General features: G+C 45.0%; 1 protein-coding gene across 7 annotated transcripts in view; it reads right to left on the reverse strand.

Moving 5' to 3' along the window:
- Nucleotides 1-21,071, reverse strand: part of AKAP9 (A-kinase anchoring protein 9) — a 229,934-nt gene that overhangs the window by 52,308 nt on the left and 156,555 nt on the right. For 6 of the 7 annotated variants that reach the window (XM_090047082.1, XM_090047076.1, XM_090047075.1 and 3 more), the window contains 3 exons: nucleotides 5,667-5,879; nucleotides 4,310-4,348; nucleotides 2,838-3,070 (listed from right to left, as the gene is read on the reverse strand). In XM_090047082.1, coding sequence (XP_089903208.1) covers nucleotides 2,838-3,070; nucleotides 4,310-4,348; nucleotides 5,667-5,879 — 485 coding nt within the window. The remainder of the gene's footprint in view (nucleotides 1-2,837; nucleotides 3,071-4,309; nucleotides 4,349-5,666; nucleotides 5,880-21,071) is intronic. The other variant, XM_090047077.1, reaches the window with a different exon arrangement.

A 21,071-nucleotide genomic window follows, 5' to 3' on the forward strand; every position in this document is an offset into this window, starting at 1 on the left:
AAATTTTTTACTGATAGGGGTGTGCAAATATAAAAATACATATATTTGGGGTGTGTGCTCAAACATTTTTTACTGATAGGGGTGCGCAATCAAAAAAGTTTGGAGACCACTGCTCTACTGAGCCAACAAGAGGCCTAACTTTACTTTTTAATGTATTTACTAATGTAAACTTACCTGTAGAAGTTAAACCCTGAATATGCCCATAACCATAACTAATATTAACCCAGGACCAACTCCAAATGCCAGATTAAAAGAACTAAATTAGCTCAAATTTTCATTTATCTTTCACATTGATTAATTCAACTTGTTCAAGACACACTACCTGACATTCGTAAAATTTTTAATGCACTGCAGCAGAATTTTTTTTCTATTTTTCATGCCAGATTAGCACAAAAAACAAAGTATTTTAGAGAAGTCAAATGCACTGAGATACAGCATCAATCTTCATTAACTGTTGATATAAAGTACTCACTTCTAGCCTACTACCGAAGTACCACCAGAAAATGTAATATCGTTATAGGCTTTATCTGCATTCTGACCAAGCAATATGAAAACTGCAATTTGAGGGTAACCAAATTGTAATTAAGTTATGGTGATGTGTTTTACATGAGCTGCTAATTCCAAGCTCTGGAAAATAAAAAGAACGTACAGTTTTCCTTCACTTTATGCAGGTTCTGTATGTGCAAATTCGCTCTTACGCGATGACGCTTTTTATATAACAAAATTCAGTATATGTGAGGTAAATTCACTCTTATGTGATTGGTGAGGTGGAAGCCCAGTTAGTTGCTTTGTGTGGTTTATTGTGGGAGTGACACAAACCAACATATAGTCTCTTATGTGGATCTGTGCTCCTTGCTCGTTGTCTACAATGTGTTTCTGTAGTTGCCACCCCCATTATGATAGTGCCCTGTGCTTGTGTGTACTGTCTGCTGTTGGTAAGTACCAAAATTGTGTTGTAAAAGTGATAGAAATGGGTCTGGGGTACAGTCAAGGTCCTGGAATGTATCCCTATTTGTTACATTGTAAAGTGGGTTCCCTTTATACGAATTCAAGTTATGCACCCTTTTCCAGGAGCACATGTACAGCATAAAGTGAGGGAAACCTGTATATATTTTTAGTAGAACAACACTTTCGGAAGTATACAAAATGATGACAAAGTCAAGTACAAGTAAGTGATAAAAAGAGACTGAAGAGGTCCTTTAGTTAACACTGCTTAATAATAAATTATTCTGAAGAAGTATCATGAAATGCTCAATATAATTGGATAACATAATCCAGCCAATATAAATTTCACTCATCCCTACACATGGCTGCAGTAACTGGTTGTTGTGAAGGTCTAACTAATGGCATAAAACCCACTGTCCCAAACTTCCAGGCAGGATGGAAAGCTTCTATGCAAGTCTTCTGTGCTGCTTTACACAGTCTGTGGGTTAGCATAGAAACACTGGTATTCTGTGTCTCGCTCTCTGCAGTGATTTCGGCATCTAAATCTGTACAATTGTGGATTAAGTGCCATAGACTTTGGCTGCATGCAGATGTTCATTTTTACCAGAAGATATTTCTTCTGATAGAAAAATACCCCAGGAGCTGGATTGTACAGATTTTTCTCCAGCCCCATGGCTGGAGATCTTCATATGCAAGCTTTCCAGCCAGAGGGCACTAGAGGGCTGCTCCCTGGGCCATAACCATCTTTAGGGAAGTCCATTAACTGACAGCCAGCCCCTCCTGCTTCGGATGGGGGCAGGCTGTCAAGTGGCAATTGACAGCTGCTGAAAAGCAATAGGTACCACAGACAGCCCCAGGAAGGTTCCAGCCCTGGGAGAATGTCCCTCCCTCACCATCCAGCCAATGAGCTGATTGGCAGGAGGAGGACATTCTTCCATGGTGGGAACCTTTCCATTTCTTACCTACAAGACAATAGCTCCAATCCTTGCACTCCTGAGAGCTGACCTGAAGGAGTACACGGAGAGGGGTGGAGCACTTAGCTGCTGCATCAAGGCTCCCAATGCCTTGGCCATTTTCAAGGGGCTTAGGTCAAACTGCAGAGGTATGTCTAAACAGAAATCCCCAAACCCCATTTCTGAGTGGCTATAAAATGTACTTTTACAGACATGACAACCAGCTTTGTCAGAAAATGAAAGAATGCTGCAGTGACAACTTGGTGGCAGGGCAAAGGAAGGTATGATGAATGGAAGGAAATATAGCTGTGACTGCTACTCAAAGTATGTAGCAAGAGAAACTTAGAAGATGGAATGATTTCAGATGCATGTGAAGCAGATGGAAAAGGAATAAAGCAAGCAGCTTTGGAAAGGCTGCCAGGGAAATTTCCATGTACCCACACCAATGAAAGGCTCACAGTTGGAATTTTCAAAGCAGTCTAATGGAGATAGATGTTCAACTACCACTGAAGTTCAATGGGAGTTGGGTACCTTATTTGCCTACTTTGAAAATCCCAACTTAACCTGCTATACACTGGAAAACACAACACAGCTTGCCACAAAGAATGCGAAATACTGACTTCCCTGGTTAATTTTAGAAATTTCTAGAGTTTTTTTTTTTTTTTTTAAATCAAGAAAATTTTTAAACTATCAATAATTAAAAAAATATGTTTCCCAGCCGACGTATTAAATTGCACTGAGATTGCTTTTAAATTGCTTTTAAAACACAGCGCTATGTGGATCCCCTGACGTGACACCATGTTACAAAGCCAATAATAGACTCCACACCCCACTTTCTGTTCAAAGCCTTAGAGAAAGAATTTCTTGCTGCTGCAAAAAAATGCAGAATAGGTTACCATCCTGCTACATGAAATATTTTCTTTCTTTCATTGTACTTACATCTAGAAATTTTCTTGTTTTCTCAAGCTGCTTCTCCAAAGCCTGGTTTTGTTGTCTTAGATCCATTAATTCTGCATTTTTTTCTTGTTCTATCTCTATAAAACGGTTAACTTGTTCCTCCAAGTCTGTTTCCAAAGCCTTAACTTGCTTCTGAAGGTCACCATATTCTTTTTCAGCTTGACGCTGTACTTCTATTTTTTCCTTCATTAGTTTTTCTGTCTCCTCCAGTAATTCTGGTTATAAAGGCACCAAACATAGCTTTTAGATTTGCATGTTATCACAGCAAATCCAGATCTCAGGCTGTGTCCCCATGCTGTACCCAGATAAAGGATGTGAATAGGCTTGGGTTTTACAATTTTTTTTTTAATCTAGTACTTTCCACATAAAAATACTTGCAATATCCCCAAAGCCATGCTAAATCCTAAAAAGAAACTACTAGAATACTAGAATGTTATTTTCTTTGCCAGGCTATTAGAGAAGAGTTGTGTAACTTTATTGTCCAAGTTTCATATTAATATAAAGAGGTTTGACTGGCACAATGTAGGAAAATATATAGGTTCCTGGAAGAACTGAAGAGGGTCCAAAGCTTTATAACAAGGTATGGAAAACCCAACCATCTTCTCATCCCCTTTACCAGAAGATTAATCCACTCCCAATTGTTATATGTATATTAAATGTATATGCTATATCTGAAGGGAATTACTGAAAGGCATCACTCAATCAGATTACAAAACAGAGAGGAAAATTACTGACCTGTAACTGGAGCTTTCAAAAAGCAGTGGTTTTTATAGATCCCCCGTTTTGATTTTTTTTCTCCTCATAGAGGGTTGGGAAGCACATATGATACAGCTCAAATACATTCTAACAAGATTCTTAAGGTTTATACTTCAAGGGCCATGTCACCAAACCTTATGCATCCCTTGAGGTAAGACCCAAGACTAAGTAGTGAAATTAATTTTGAAAAAATTTCTCAGAAACTATTGATACTGGATATAGTAAAGGAAAGCCATCACATAAGTACAATTTTTTTCGCTACCCAAGAGATATCCTTTGGACACCATCATCTTACATCATGTTTAACCAAATTTTGTGGCTTTAGGTAAGTAGTACATATCAATATAAAACAATATTTAGTAAAGACCTGATTATTTTAATTGTATTTATAAGTTAATAGTGATCAAAAGGCTATTACGAACTTCCAAAACCACCTGAACTCTTGCAATTCAAAGGTGAATAAGATGATGGTTATGAATGGATGTGCTTATTAAATCTATATTAATATATTGTGCTTAGAAATAATAAGAGATTACATTATTGAAAAGGAAAAATGTGAGTGTAAAATATAATATCAAAAGCTGCAGGCCAGTAAGAATTAAGGTCAATAAGCTGAAAGCCCAAGTCCTTGATTAATAAATGTCAGTATGCAAGTCTGTCACCCAATTAAAGATTGGCCATGCAATATACAAACACACCTGCTTGGGGAGCTGCATCGACTGCAGCATCTACTAGGCCTAGGAAAATAGAAAAAAAAAAGAGAGAGAAGCAAAGTAATTCACATGCCAGCTACAGTTTTATCATGGTGCAATAATGTAAGAGAAAATGAAGCTGAAAGAGATGTGGCATTTAATGACAAAGTTGTAGTGATAACTCAAGGAATGTGTTGTGTTATTCTGGTATGAATGATATATCTGTACTTTTTCTCCATAATTATAAAACACATTTTTATATTTCCAAGTCATTTTATAAGGTATATAAAACCAAAATTGTAAACTGGGATTGCTTTGCTGAAGTATAGGAATTAACAGATTGCTATTAACAATATCTGTTTCATAAATATAGAAGGTTGAGATTGCAAACAGATCATGGATGGTATAGTTTATGACTGAACAACAGTTTGAATACATGTTCACAAGAAATGTTCTGAAGATCTTCAGTATTTGCAATGTTCACAAACTCTTGGTCACAAAATAAAACGTTAGCATTTGATACTCCATTCCCAGCACTAATTTCCAAGAGATCAGCACTGTTTAAACATTACTGCCCTAATTTTTCCCTCTTAACAAATACTAAATCAAAGATATTTAGTTTTTTTGTTGAAGGAGGATTTACTTCTATAAAAGTAAACATTTGTTGAGTAAACTACTGGGGAGTGTTCCTTCCTTGTGATAATCAATAGAAGGTATCTCTTCAAGGTTGAAAGATATTTTCTCTCCAGAGTACGTAATTATTTTTGGGAGCATTGAGTGAATAATATTGGTTATGTTGAGATAATGCCTTTTTCTTTTCATGCAATCTTTTTTGCATTCTACCCTACCACTGAGTCCCTGAAATGAATTCTGTGAGGAAGTCTTCCTCAGTGCCTTACCATATGCCTAAATGAGCATGTATATCAATCCAGTGTACCTGAACAGCTGAACAGGTTTTCCTGAGGAAGCTATGATAGCAGATCTCTGTAACTATTCTTAGAAGGAGCATATATAGGCCATCACTTCCATAATTGGATCTCTCTAGAGTCAGCACTTAAGGCTAAATTTGGGCAGGTAAATGAAAGTGACCACTTTTTCAAAACTGCTGAGCAACAACAGCTGTTTACTGGTTTTACTAGCGGCTGTGACTGGGCTGAAATCTGAATATCAACTAGTTTTGTTCAGATGGCTAAATACAGGGTTTGGCACCAACAGTTGCTCAAGTATGAAATGTTGGCCATGTTGTGCTTTTCTATGAAGGATATAAAAAAGAAACATGGTAGATAAGGCTTCTGCAGATGTATTAGAAGTTCAATAATAAAATATGAGAGAACCCCACAGAAAGATTCTGATGAGTACGTACGCTGTTCTGCAGATCCTGCACCTGCTTTCATGGCATCCTTTTGTCTGCAGAGTAACTCCTTTTCCTCCTGAATCTGCTGTCGCTCAGCCTCTAGTTCCTGCAATTTGTTACCTGTACAGAGCAGCTCTTGCTCAAGATGGTCTATTACATCTATTTTTTCCTGGATATGTTTTTCCAGAAATGCTTTTTCGTCTGCATAACCATCAATAAGACCTGTGGAACAGAAACATTAAGTGAATTTAGCACAGCAAAGAATAGTTACTTACTCCCACAGTTACTCAAGTTATTTCAGATGTGATGTCACTCTACTCTGGATTCACATGCTCTATGCCCAGAGACCAGAGTAATTTTGCTAGTTGTGTCCATGCAGGGCCAGACATAGTCATGGGTGAACCAGGCGGCTGCCCAGGGCCCAGACAGAAAGGGGGGTAATTTTTGATCATCATAATTCTCTCTGGTGAAGGGGGGCCCGATACTAAAAGTTTGCCTGGGGTAGCCAAGAGTCTAGGTACAGTGCGGTGTCCATGTGATCCAGTGGTGATGCATAGGGGGTATATGTGCACCCCCTAAGTGTGCTGGTGCACTCCCTTAGGTGTAGGGGCAGGTGGCAGCTCCGGTGCCTCCCCTGTGAACACTGGCCAGGGAATGGGGGCCACTGGCACTTCTGGGAGCCTCCCACTCCCAGTCAGTGAGATTGGTTGTGGGGGGGAACCCCCCCCTCGGTCAGGTGGCACCAGTTACCCATGATGTGATTTGTGCATATGCTCTCCTTCTCCTTCTGCATTGTACTGACAGTACAAAGTGCAGGACCAACCACCCCTCCAGTTCCTTCTCTATTGTGTTACTCTATATGTCTTCCAGAACAGAATCTGAAGTACAAAGGATAGAGACTAGAGGGTGGAATACACAAGGGGACCACACATATTTTACTGCAAAAGAGAGTTTTCTTCCTTTTTTCAAGGGCTTGCCATGTGTGTAGTTCATTATGGCCAATTCCCATTCAGTGCATCAACCAAGATGGCACACTGGATATGTCCCTACTACTGACTGGGGACTGACTGGCTGGGCAGCAGCTTTGCAGAAACGGATATGGAGGTTACACTGGACAATAAACTGAATAAAAGCCAAGAGTGTGCCCTCGCTGCCAAGAAGGCCAACAGCATACTAGGCTGCATTAGTAAGAGTGCTGCAGCAGACTGAGGGAAATGATTCTTCCCGTCTCTTCAGCACTGATAAGGTCATATCTGGAGTACTGTGTCCAGTTTTGGGCACCCCACTACAGAAATTATGTGGATAAATTAGAGAGTCCAGCAGAAGGCAACGAGGAGGGCTGGAAAACGTGACTTCTGAAGAGAAGTTGAGAGAACTTGGCTCATTTAATCTGGAGAAGAGCAAAGATCAACTATGGGCAGGGTTTAATAACAGCCTTCAACTACCTGAAGGGCAGTTACAAAGCGGTTAGAGCCACACTGTTCTCAGTGGTGGCAGATGACAGAACAGGGAGCACTGGTGTTAAGTTGCAGCAAGGGAAGTTTAGGTTGGGTATTAGGAAAAACTCTTTCACTAGGAGGGTAGTAAAGCACTGGAACAGGCTACCTAGAGGCTGAGGAATCTCCGTCCTTGGAGGTTTTAAAGACCCAGCTACACAATGCCTTAGCTAGGATTGTCTAATTGGAGATGGTCCTGCTTTGAGCAGGAGGTTGGACAAGATGACCTCTTGAGGTCTCTTCCAACACTCATTTCTTATGATTTTATGACTGAAGGGCTGCTCTTTCAAAAGAAGTGAACAAAGCAGATACTTGTACTTGCATGTAATATGTTTTATAAAAGGCATGAAGGGAATTTTCTATCACTGCCTTACCTATTCAATGATGGGGGCATTTTAAGGGAAGCCGCTTAAGCGGAAGTCTATACAATAGGCCATAACATGGCCTGTTATCTTCTAAGATTCACAGATGGCTTTGGTTGAGGGATGTGCTGCCTCTTGAATAAAATGGGGTTATGCCTTCTACTCTCCTTGGAGTAATATACTTAATGACAGTGTCAAATGTACAGGTCTCAGGGATCCCAGTACACTGGTTATTATGGGAAAGAGTACCCTGGGCATACTGGGCTGGCAACCCCTGTGTCAAGAATTTTGTAACACCCTAGACCATTTCTATTTGACCTAAGCCAAAGACAATGCATTTTCAGAGAATATCTATATTTCCACTAACTGATGATGCAGGTGAAGAATATGACATCTCAGAATCCAAAAGAGGATGCATAAATACAGAGAAATAATAATAATAATCTAGATAGTAGATATTATTAGAGATGAATACTTAGAGAGAAGTCAGAACCCTATCTTTACTTGGTATCAATAAAGGAACACACAGACCATGTTATCAGGACCAAAAACACCTAATCAGTTGTCCTGATCCCAAGGAAGATCTCACACTCATAGATCCAATAGTGAGAACATGTTGGAAGGTTCTAGACTTAGGCAGCAAAGTACCAATATTCAACTCCTCAGAAGCTCCAGATGAACCTGTAACAGGACTGCATGGGACTGGGAATTCAGCTTTTCTGAAGAGGATTTTGAAGGTACTTTATCCTGTATTTCATTTTCAGATAGTTTATCCTTTTCCTCCTGCAAGAGGTGGGGGGAAAAGCCCCTAGAGGAGGAGATCATGTGCACATGGGAGCCAGGCAGCACAGAGAGCAGCTCCCGCACATAAGTCTGGGCAGGGGAGAGGGGAGATTGAGGCCCCCAAAGGGAGGGAGTTGGGCAGGGCTTGAGGCCAGGGCTGAAATGCATGGATGCAGGGCCCAGGCAGAGTAGGATGGGGCCATGGGCAGCTAGTCCAGGGTGCAGGGGCAGAGCGCGGCAGGAAAGTTCCTTGCCGCTGCAAGCCTTGTGTCACCCCAGCAAAGCACCCCCTGCCCATCTGCCAGCAGCAGGGGCGGCAGTGTGGAGCTGTGCCCCTTGTTACTGCTGGGTGGGCAGGAGGCACATTGCATGGTGGTACAGAGCTCCCAGAGGTGGCACCAAGTTTCCCTGCATGGCCCTGCTCTGCTCTGCCATGCCAGGTCCTGTCCTCCACCCCCATGTACTCTGCTCTGGCTGTGCTGCCCACGGGGGAGGGGGAGCCAGGCTCCGCTCCGCCACAGTAGCTCTGTCCCCCATGGGCAGCAGCTGGGGTTCGGGTGCTGCTGGGGGTAGAGGGCTGCGGACCCGGGTCCCTAGCCCTGTAGCCCTGGCAGCTAGGCCCCCCACTCCAGCAGGGCCTAGCTGCCACACACACACTTCATTTTAATTGCAGATTTGGGGATTTTAAAATCAGACAATTTGCATTTAAAAAACCCAAAAAAACTTGGATCCCTGAATTCGTTACAGAGCCATGCAGACATAACTCTAAGGGTTTGATAGTTTCATAGTTTCATAGTAGCTAGAGTCGGAAGGGACCTAGGTAGATCATCTAGTCCGACCCCCTGCCTTGGCAGGAAAGAGCACCGGGGTCAGATGACCCCAGCAAGGTGCTCATCTAACTTCCTTTTAAAAATCCCCAGGCTAGGAGCCTGCACCACTTCCCCTGGAAGCCGGTTCCAGGCCCTAGCCGCCCTGACTGTGAAGTAGCGCCTCCTAATATCTAATCTAAACTTACCCTCCGCCAGCTTGTGACCGTTATTCCTGGTCACTCCTGGCAGCGCACGGGGGAACAGGGACTCCCCCAATACCTGCTGATCCCCCCTGACCAGTTTGTAGCAGGCCACTAGGTCCCCCCTTAACCTTCTCTTGTGGAGGCTAAACAGGTTCAGGTCCCGTAGCCTCTCCTCATAAGGCCTGCCCTGCTGACCCCTGATCATACGAGTGGCCCTCCTCTGGACTCTTTCCATATCGTCCACGTCCCTCTTGAAGTGTGGCGCCCAGAACTGGACGCAGTACTCCAGCTGCGGCCTGACCAGTGCCGCATAGAGGGGGAGGATCACCCCCCTGGACCTGCTCGAGATGCATCTGTGGATGCATGACAGGGTACGGTTGGCCTTCTTGACTGCCTCCCCACACTGCCGGCCCATGTTCATCGTGGAGTCAATGACGACTCCAAGATCCTTTTCCGTCTCCGTGCTGGCAAGAGGGGAGTTCCCCAACCTGTAAGTGTGGTGCCGGTTCTTCCTCCCCATGTGCAACACCTTGCACTTATCAGTGTTAAACCCCATCCTATTCTCATCCGCCCACCGTTGCAACCTGTCAAGGTCAGCTTGTAGCCTATTGCACCCTTCTAGTGCACCCACATCCCCCCACATCTTAGTGTCATCAGCAAACTTGAACAGGGTGCTTACTACCCCCTCATCCAAGTCACTGATGAAGATGTTGAACAGTGCGGGCCCGAGGACCGAGCCCTGCGGAACCCCACTGCCCACGTCCTTCCAGGTCGAGAAGAACCCATCCACTACCACCCTCTGGGTGCGGCCCTCCAACCAGTTGGCGACCCATTTGACCGTGTGGGCATTGACACCACAGTCTCCCAGCTTTTTGATGAGGACAGGGTGAGAGACAGTGTCGAAAGCCTTCCGGAAGTCCAGAAAGACTACATCCACAGCAACCCCTGCGTCTAATGATTTGGTGACCTGATCGTAAAAGGCCACCAGGTTGGTCTGACAAGACCTGCCACTGATGAACCCATGTTGGTTGCCCCTGAGCATGCATTCCCCCGCGAGGCCCTCCTGGATGTGTGCCAGGAGAATTTTTTCAAAGAGCTTACCCGGGATTGAGGTAAGACTAACTGGCCTGTAATTTCCCGGGTCCTCTTTTTTTCCCTTTTTGAAGATAGGGACCACATTGGCCCTCTTCCAGTCTTCCGGCACCTCACCAGAGCCCCACGAGTGCTCATAGAGCCGCGCCAGGGGTCCCGCAATGACCTCGGCCAGTTCCTGTAGAACCCTAGGGTGAAGATAGTTGCTGCATACTCCCTAACAGAAGTTCCCTTCTCCCTTTTCAAGCCAATACACAGTTGTCCACAACCTGGGTATTTATTAACTGTCTTCAGCTGAATTTCTCTTAGTGTTTTTGCTCTACAGAAAAGCAAGCAACAGATGCTACATTTTTTAGAGACATGATCCTCACATAGGCAATAAGGACAAGTGTTAGAACTGTCATTTAAAAGGAAGGAGGGGATGAAAAAACATATTCTTAAAAACTGGCAGTTAGAGATTATAATCTGCCTGTAATTAAGAGAGAGAAATAAAAAAGTACGAAGTGGAAAGAACACTGCTCTCCCTTCCACCCTCATCTAATAATCCTAAATATATATTAAGAACAAATGAACTAAAAAGTAATTGCAGGTAAAGTCAGAACCTAATTAAGCAACAGTTTTGACACTGGCACTTCACCTCACATAAAGGGCAGGGAAAGAAAGTAGTGTGAGATGATCTGATATTGTCCTTTGTACCTTCAAAACAGTGTCCACTGTGGATATACAGGTCAAATAAACAGCAACATTTTTTTCCAGGGTCAGGCTCACAGAGCATTTTCATGCCCCTAGTGAAAAATACCTTAAGAATTATTTTTCTAGATCCAATTTTAATGACAGCATTTCCAAAATTTGCAACAAACTGTAGAAAGTTAGGAGTGCCTGTAGATGTGTGGGGATAGTGCTCCGATGCACTGTAATAACAGCGCATCAAGGCAGACTCCATTAATTCTGTCTGCTGGAGCATGCTAATTAGCAAGCTCCAGCAGCTTCCGTGTCTCATACATTCAGTGTCCCTGCACTACAAGATGGCGATGGGGGTGCTTTAACTAAAGCTTGTTTGACATTTCATTGCTAATATATCACTTAAACGTTCTATTAAATATATTAATGTTGTGTAATGTTTCATCATTGTCGGTTATAAATATAATGACTCCTCTAGGCTGTCAGGAATAAATTCTTGACAACAGTAGGTAGTGCAAAGGCATGTAGAATATACAAAACAACCTCCTTAAGACAGGAACATAAGCACCTATTGCATTGAGGTCTTAGCACAAGACCAAAACTTCTTGGTGCGACAACAACAAATAATAATATGATTTATTTAATAGATCTATTTAATAATATGATATGCCACAAAATGAACAATTGAGTTTAAACAATGTCTAAAGAGGTGTGCTGTATATTTCTGCATATCACACATTCCCCCAAATAAGATTCATCTCGTTTTGGGAACGCAGAATGAAGAGCAAAAATATTTTTCCAAGGCCTGTTCTTCAGAGTCACCTAACCTTCCCTGAATGCTCAGCCAAAAGTTAGGATTTTAACTCCCTCAAAGCTCCTGCCAAATTGGCAAATGGTACTGAGAGAGTTAAAACTCTAGCTCTGACAATTAAGAACTGTCTCTGCCCCTGCTGCATGATGGCTGGGGGAAGAGCACAGCCTTAGCAGCCATTCCAAATTCTCTGCGTTTCCATTCTGGCACAGAAATTAACTTCCCTGCTTATAACATTCATCTAAATTTTGTAAGGGTAACTTCTGGGGGAAAAGGTGTATGGCATGCAAGCAAATATGGTATTATTTCACTGTGAACCACTGGTGCCTCCCAAGACTGTGGGGGCACCATGGCAGCGAGTGGGGACCTCCCACAGACACCAGTGTTGGTGCCAGTGAGTGGGGACTGAGTGGGGAATCACCCGCAGATGCTGTTGGTGGTATCCACTCTCATAAGCCAGTGGTGGCAGCAGCAGTCAGTCAATCTCAGGGGGGCACATGCCCCCCCCCCCCGAGCCTCTCTCAAGCATCACCTATGTATTTCATTATGGTCTTTCTCCATCTCTGGCTCCTTTGTCATAATGGCTTTACTTCATTTTCACTGCCTTGGGTTAACAGAGATATTACGCTCCTCAGGGCAGTTACTAGGGCTGCGTGATCTGGCAGCTGAATCTCCAAATCCGAACTGAATCAGAAGACCCTTTAATTTCTCCAAATTGAATCAGAACCCTCCAAATAGATTTGGAGAAATCTGATGATTCGGACATAGACACAGCTTTAAGTGTTTTTTCCTACATACCTCAAGGTAACAGGTGGCTTGTTAACACTGAGACAGGGCAGATGGAGTGTCCCATGAGAGCATGGGCAGGTCCCCAGCATGCTTGGCAGCAGACCCAGAAGTGGACCAGAAGTACTTCCAGTCCACTTCTGGGTCAGCCACCAAGCGCACAGAGGGCCCCCCCCACACTCCATTCACCGCACCATCTTGCTTTCACAAGCCGTATTTGGTACCTTGAGATATGTAGGAAAAAAAACATTTAAAGCTGTGTCTACGGCCAAATGACATTCTCTGAATCAGCACTGAATCTTCAGATTTGGGTTTGGCTGAATCGAATCGGGACAGTGATACAAATCAATAAATCAAATCACTGTCCCCTGAATCAGGCTGAATCTGAATCCAAATCGAATATGGCCCACTTTGCACACCCCAGGCCACTTTACTTGTTGGTAAAACATTAGGCAGGAATACAGCATGAGTACAAAATGCATAGGCCCAGATTTTCAACTACTAAACAAGTGCTTTTGATTACTGTGGTCAGAAGTTGTACACTGAAGTATGAAATACAAAGTTAAAACTTCATTTTGTACTAAAATGCATCATGTGGATGTGGTTCACACAATAAGAAGGACATGGAAAGACTGAAAAGGCTAGGACTCTCCACAAGATGGGTAAGACTGAGGCCTATAAAGGTTGTAAACCTTTCAATATGTCTGCCCCTGTGCCTCCTGGCCCTGTGAGGACAAGCTGGGCTGAAAAGCACAGCTCAGAAGCCCCATGTCTGCCCATCCACTTTCAGCAGAGTATGCTGCTCACAGCATGATGGCAGCTGGCACAGGGGCTGCTAGGGTGTTGGGGAAGGCAGCGGCTGAAGTTCTGCTTTCAGTTTAATGGTTTTGTATCTGTTTTCATTATAGTTTATTATTTTAGTTTTAAATTCTTGTATTTCTCTTCTCTACTGTAGGATTGGACCCTGCCTAAGACAAGAAAAAATTCTCTAGTGTCAGCCTTGATAAAGCCCAGTAGATTGTTAAATATTTTTCAGCTTACAAAAGTCCAAGTATCTATCAGTTCTGTAATAAACTTAGACACTACTCTCCTGTGACCTACTAAGAGAACCCAAGTAAGATAACAAAACATACTTTAGCTTTAGCTCATCAGACTGAATTATGCCACCCAGTTCAATGAGCAGGAAGGCAGATTTTTAAATAAATTCTTGCTTCATTTTGTTTCGTTTTGTTAAGCAAAAAAGGTATAGATAAATAAATAAATGTATAGAATTAAAAAGAGGGGTGTATATCATTAGGAAACCTGCCATCTCTGGAATACAGGTAAATGATAAGCTGTACCTGATGTTTTCCCCTGGGAAAGAAATCCCTGACCTCCCTCCCCTTCTGTCAGTTTCTTCCCTTGCCATGCCCAGCTGCGTCCAGAAATGCCAGCACTCAAGGTGCCCTCCTTGTACCCCACATACACATGCAGCCTCCACCTTGGAGATGGCATACCTGTCTCTTGCTTCCCGCTCCTGTGGCTCTCTAGGACAAGAAGGTGGCTTGCTTGGAATCGGGGGGCAGGCCTGGCTTAACAGATTGGACCCTCCCTCTTCCCTTTTACCCTCCCCCACCACACTGCAGGCAAAAGCACTGTCTCTGTTAACTAAGCAAGTGCTAGCACTCCCATACACGCTCTTAAATGGTGTGCCTGTGCAGGGTGGGAAGGATCTTTATTCAGTCTACCTGTTTTTCTGTTTGGAGCTAAACTGAAAACCAGGCAAAACCAGACACAGTATAGAGCTGAGCCTTAAAAACTATCATGGAGAACAAGATGTTTAATGTACAGGTTCATCCCTAACCTACAGTTTCCTAGTACAAATGCAGATTTTCCTCTGTTCAATTAATTCAAGAGCATTATAAAGGACCCAGATAAATGTAATAGAAAAAGAAAACACCAGCACAGCTTCTGAAGAAAAAAAAAAAAATCGATCTTTTAAGTCCAGAATTCTTTGAGTGTCTCATGGATAAAGACGAACCACAATCGTGGATAAAAAACCCCAACTGATATAATTTATTTGAAGCTTAAAAAAGCTATTGAAGAAATTAAGCAGTGATAGAATATGAAATCAGCTAAGCCACAAAAAATAGAGGTACAAGCTTAAATGGTAATGCCTCAATAAAGTAACAAGAGTTTGGGTATCTCCTAGGTTTATATAAAAACTATTGGTACTCAATAGGTTTACAATTGACCTGGAAAAGGAAATGAGTAGGGATATTGAACATTAGCAGTTCAGGGTATGGGTCAAATGTACATTTGTAGCTACTTCACAAGAGAATAAGTTGCTGCTGTTGCTCACAGGCAACAGCTGCTTTCTTGTAACTGTCACATCTGCATGATCCTGTACGAATACAATCACCCAAATTTTGACTAAGTGTGCATGACCAATGGTCTGTGAAATAATACTTCATCAAATGGGCAACAGGTTGCAATTGCCCAGAAAGTTTATGTACTAACCCAAGCTTCTCAGGCCCCAAACTCTCATGGTGTCTGTAACACACAAAGCAAGTTTGATGGAGTATACATACACATCTACATGGACAAAGCCTGGGGACTGGTCTTAGCATATCAGTTTGGGCAGTGGAAATCTTGTCTTCCATTGATATCTATACTTGATTTACAAACAACTAAAATATTTGTCCTTAACGATAAGCCCTGAAAGCCATGTTAGTTCTTCCTCCCTCATGACAGCATTTTCTAAACTGTGCCTCTCAGAAGCATACTACAATTGATCTCTGTCATACTTATCATCCTTAGTAAAAGAAGTTGTTCAGGTTAAACTTTGCCAGCACTTCTACCTGTGAAAACCTACCATTTTCAAACAAGTCAGTGCCAACTCTGTAACCTCTCTATAGGCATCAGTATGCTGCACAAGTGCAATTGATTGCACTGATAGCAGAGAAACGGTGGCAATTAATATTCCCACTCCTCCCCCACTGCCAAATTCCCAAGCCCCACATGGCTGGGGCTGGGCTGGGCCACGCCCATTTTCCCTACACAGCCAGACTAGGGACTGGCAAAGGAACCTCTCTCACACGGCCAAGCCACTTCCTCAGAGGCAGATTAAGGTGTACTGTGGCTCTGGGCAAACAAAATTGGAGGCCCCCACACCCCACAGGAACTGGGTTGCAGTGGGGGGGAGGGGTCCTTTCATATCTTGGTGCTGGCGGGGGAGGCTGCGTGGACCCTGCCAGGCTGTGGGTGGGGGAGGGCACATGCCTGCCTCCTCTCCCTGGCCCCATCTTCCCACTATGGGCCAAACATACACACACACAGGCACGCAATCAACTCTCACTCACTCTCTGCACATGGACACACATAAACACACTCTCCCTGCCGTGAACAGACATACAGATGTGCACATACGCACGCAGACACACAAAGATAAAGAGATACACACATGCACTCATGCATGCAGACATACCTGTGCACACAGATGCCCACGCACCTAACCTGGCCACACACTTTTCCCCCACAGGACCTCTCCCTTCCCCACTCTCTCTCAGTCACTATCAGGCAGTCCCCTGTCCTCTCCCTCCTCCCCTTCCATAAGCTACCCGCAGCTGTCTTGCTTCCTGCTCAGCCCCCATTCTACTGACCTGTAGGTGCCTGGCTGTGTCCCTGCGGCTACACACATGCATGGGGCTGGGTTGGGTCAGGCCAGGCTGGGAGTGCCACGCTTCTGCAGGTGGGTGGCAGCACTGGGAAGGGTAGCTACGGAGGGGCTATAGCTCCCAAGGCCCCCCAGTGCCACTGCCTGCTTACAGAGGCGTGGCATAGCACAATGCAGCACTCCCAGCCTGGCCCCTCCTCTCCATGGCATGGCATCCTGGCAGGCCTGACTCCAACATGCCTCCCCAGCCCCACTGGGGGAGGGCTCCTGCTCCTGGCTGCAGGCAAACAAATGTGAAAGCTAGGGTTTTAAACTTGCCACCATTTTTGTCTTCCTGCCAGGAGACAAAAACATGCCAAGTTTAAAACCCTGCTTTTGCTTCCCTGCTGATGAGGATCCCAGGGCCAGAGCCCTGAATGGGTAGGAGCCCCTGGGCTCATGCCTAGCTGGCCCATGCATTAAACTGCCTATGCATTTTCTCTTTCCCCCATGGATGGATTGAGGCCGGGCTACATCTTCTCCTCCTGCAAGGCCACAAGATCCAGCCTGCATATAGACCAGGCACGGCTCATCTGACCTACAGGGCAAAAAGGTTGAGCACCAGTGGCTTAGACAATCTCAAGAAAAATAATGAGCATATCTTGTGTAAGAAACTACCATGTTTACACAGATCATTTTCAAAACAGAATAACATACAAATGAAGACTTGTTAATTGCAATCCAGGAGTTCTTGGCAGTGGGTCTGCTTGGACTGAAAAACATTAGCAGTAAGCAGAGAGAAACAGAACTAGGATCACAAACCAGTAAAAATATATTTTCTTATGAGTAAATATAAATGTTAAGAAAAGTTATAGAAACTGAGTTACAAAGGTAGCCTTGCAATGTTATCACTGACTTCTGTTCTTTTGACTGAAGCTTACATTCTACTCTTCATTTCTTTATTGTAATATATGAAACATACTGTGTTGGGTTTATATGCACTATTAAAACTTTCTGAAACTAAATTATATAACATTTAAAAGCTATTGTGCAAGGAAAGCAATGACAGGTACTAAAATGAAGTGTGTTTTTTAATTTGGCCATGGCATGGCTTCTGAGGGAAAGGCAGCAGAGCAGACTGCCCCAAGTTATAGCCACCCCAAAATTCCCCATAGTCACCCCTTCCAGCACTGCTGCCACCCACCCACCCTGCCACTGCCCAGCTGTCCTGGGAAGAGGCTGGTGCAGCCCCAGACTCTGAGCCCACAGCAGGTAGCCTGCCCTCACCCCATGCACAAATCGGGGAGGCACATGCCTTGCACCAAGGGGGGTGCGCAGTGGTAGGGAGCTGCCCACCATCCTCTTCCTACCCACTGTGGGTCTGTCAATTTGTCAAAGTCTCTCTGAATCTTAGCCCTACCCTCCAGTATATCTACTACTCTCCCCAGCGTTGTGTCATCTGCAAACTTGCTGAGGGTGCACTCCATCCCATCTTCCAGGTAACTGAAGACATTGAACAAAACCTGGCCCAGAACTGACCCTTGGGGCACTCCACTTGATACCAGCTGCCATCTAGACACTGAGTTGTTGATTACTACCCTCTTGAGTCTGATGATCCAGCCAGTTTTCTATTCACCTTACAGAAAATGTATCCAACCCATACTTTCTTAGCTTGCTTGCAAGGATGTTGTGGGAGATCATATCAAAAGCCTTGCTAATAGCATGTGCTCTGCTCTTCCCACATCTGCAGAGCTAGTCATCTCATCATAGAAGGCAATCAGGTTGGTCAGGCATAACTTGCCCCTGGTGAATCTATGCTGACTGTTCCTAACCACTTCCTCCAATTGCCTAGAAATGGATTCCTTGAGGACCTGCTCCATTATTTTTCCAGGGACTGCGGTGAGGCTGACTGGTATGTAGTTCCCTTCCTTCTTTCCTTTCTTAAAGATGAGCACTATATTTGCCCTTTTCCAGTCATCTGGGACCTCTACCAACCACCACCAAGATAATAGCCAGTAGCTCTGCGATCACATCGGCTAACACCTTCAGCACCCTTGGGTGCATCCATGTCCAGCCCCATACAGACTTGTACATGTCCAGCTTTTCTGCTTTTCTAAATAGTCCCTAACCCAGTGGTTCTCAACCTGAGGCCCCATGTGGCCCAATCAGCACACTGCTGTAATACATATGACATCTTGTTTAAAAAAAAAAAAAAGTAAAGATTGCCGCCTGCGGTTTGCTCGAATTGAGGATCTGGGTTTCCCTATTCCCCATGGACAAATGCAGATTTGCCCCTTTAAAGGAGAAAAATTTCTCCTTTAAAAGACGAAAAAGTGGGAAACAGTGGGTTTCCCCTTGCACACTGGCAGAGTTCATCCTGCAAGGGTCTGCGAGGGAGCGGGAGGAGGGCGATCAGACACAGTAGGTGCCACGTGTATGGAGAACAGTTTCCACAAAGTAAGTCTATGTAGAGAGAAGAGGAGGGACAGACTGAGGCCCCCTTAGTGAGGGAAGGAGTACAGTATGACAGAGCAGGGACAGGACAGGGTTGGAGGTGCTGCCCAACCAGAATGGTGTGTGGGGCCTGGGGCCAGGGCAGGAATGTGCAGCTGTGGGGCTCAGCTGGGGAGCAGGACAGAGCCACAGGCTTGTCTGGGGGACAGTGAAGGGTGGTGGGGGGGAGGGGGGCAGCTCCCCACTGCTGCACACACTCCCAGGGTGGGAGGCATGGGGGGCATGTGCCCCCCAGATTTGTATGTGGAGCAGTTGCGGGCTTGGGGTTCTCCACCCTGCTCCCTCCCCAGGGAGAGACCTCCACGGAAGAGCAGGGTAGGGAGGTTCAGCATCACTTCTGGGAGCCCCACACTGGCCACACCACCGTGGTGCAGCATCCCCTGCCCACATGGCAACAGCAAGGGGTAGAACTCCATACTGCTGCTGGTGCTGGGCAGGCAGGGAACGCCTTGCCATGGGGATGCAGCCAGCATGGGGTTCCCAAGCAGTGGCACAGAGCCTCCCCACTCACTAGTGCCAGGTTCTGCTTCCTGGGTTGTGGAGGCCCACGGGGAGGGCAGCAGGGCAGGAAGCCCCAAGCCCATAGTGGGAAGCCCACATCTACCTCCCTCTCCCCCCAACAGGCTCCACTCTGCTGGGGTGGGGGGGAGGGAGGGGAGGGAGGAGCAGGAGAAGCCGGGCTCCGTGCTCTGCTCTGGCCACAGCAACTGCTGTCTCCAAGTGCCAGCCAGAGCCCAGGTGCTGCAGGCCCTGGCTCCAGTCCCATAGCCCTGGTACATGGGGGCTCCATCACCTGTGGGGTGTGGCCCACATAACACTGAGAGCTGCATGCATGATCCACTATGGCAAACAGGTTGAGAACCACTGCCCTAACCTGTTCTTTCACCACTGTTGGCTGCTCACCTCATCTCCAAACTGTGCTGCCAGATGCAACAGTCTGGCGGTTGAACTTGCCTCTGAAGACTGAGGTGAAAAAGGCATTTAGTACTTCAGCCTTTTTCACATCATCTGTCTCTAGTCTGCCTCCCCCACTCAGTAAGGGACCCACATTTTCCCTGACTTTTCTCTTGTTGCTGACATACTTGTAGAAACCCTTCTGTTACCCTTCATGGCCCTTGCTAGCTGCAATTCCAATTGTACTTTGGCCTTCCTGATTTCATCCCTGCAAGCCTGAGCAATATTCTTATACTCCTCCCTAATTGTTTGTCCAAGTTTCCACTTCTTGTAAGCTTGCTTTCTGTGTTTTAGCTCACTGAAGAGTTCCCTGCTAAGCCAAACTGGTCTTCTGCCATACCTGCTAGTCTTCCTGCACATTGGGATTGCTTGTTTTGCACCCTCAGTAAGGTTTCTTTGCACTTTCATTGAACAGTCTGGATATGGAGAGCCGCTGGCACAAAATCTGGTCTGCAGCAACAGTGTTCAAGAAAAATTTGGTTGCAGATCCGACCAGCAAGCTTGGGGGTTTCTGCCTGCAACTTAAATACCAGACCATGCTGTATCGCATTTGTATGGGACATGGAAGATGTGCCTATTTACTGAACAAATGAGGCATCAAGAATTTGCTGAATTGCATATGTGGTGAGCAGGGCCAGACACAGGCATGGGTGAAATGGGCAGCTGCCCAGGGCCCGGACAGAAAGGGCACCTGAAAATGGTAATTTAAAAATTATCATCATCATTATGGCTGGTGAAGGGAGGATGCTAAAAGTTCACCTGGAGCTGCCAGGAGTCTAGATACAGTGCTGGCAGTAAGGTGCAGTTAATGAGCCACAATGCAAACTCCTGACCTGAATCTGAATATCATGAAGGGATTGAAGCAATCCACTTAGCCAACCCAGATGTCATCAACAGACTATCAAACCTCAACATACAACTTTTAATTAATTTTCATCTTCTCTGCCATTGCTTGCTCTAGTCATATGAAAGCAGCAGCAGTAATGTTTCTTTAAAAAAAACAAACCCAGCTCTCTTGGACTCCTTTCCCACTCAGATGGGCCTCCCAGGGGATCCTGCCCATCAGTTCCCCCAGTCAGTCAGTGTCTGCTTTTCTGAAGTCCAGGGTCCTTACTCTGCTGCTTTCCTTCCTTTCTTTCCTCAGGATCCAGAACACAGTCATCTCCTGGCTGCTGCTGCCCAAGTTACTATCCAGTATTACATACTCCACCACTTCTTCCTTGTTTATGAGCAGCAGGTCAAAAACACCACGGCCCCTAGGTGGCCCCTCTAACATTTGCACCAGAAAG

This window comes from Crocodylus siamensis, chromosome 5 (genome assembly GCF_052110815.1).
Source record: "Crocodylus siamensis isolate JL-2025a chromosome 5, ASM5211081v1, whole genome shotgun sequence".
NCBI classification, from domain to species: Eukaryota; Metazoa; Chordata; order Crocodylia; family Crocodylidae; genus Crocodylus; species Crocodylus siamensis.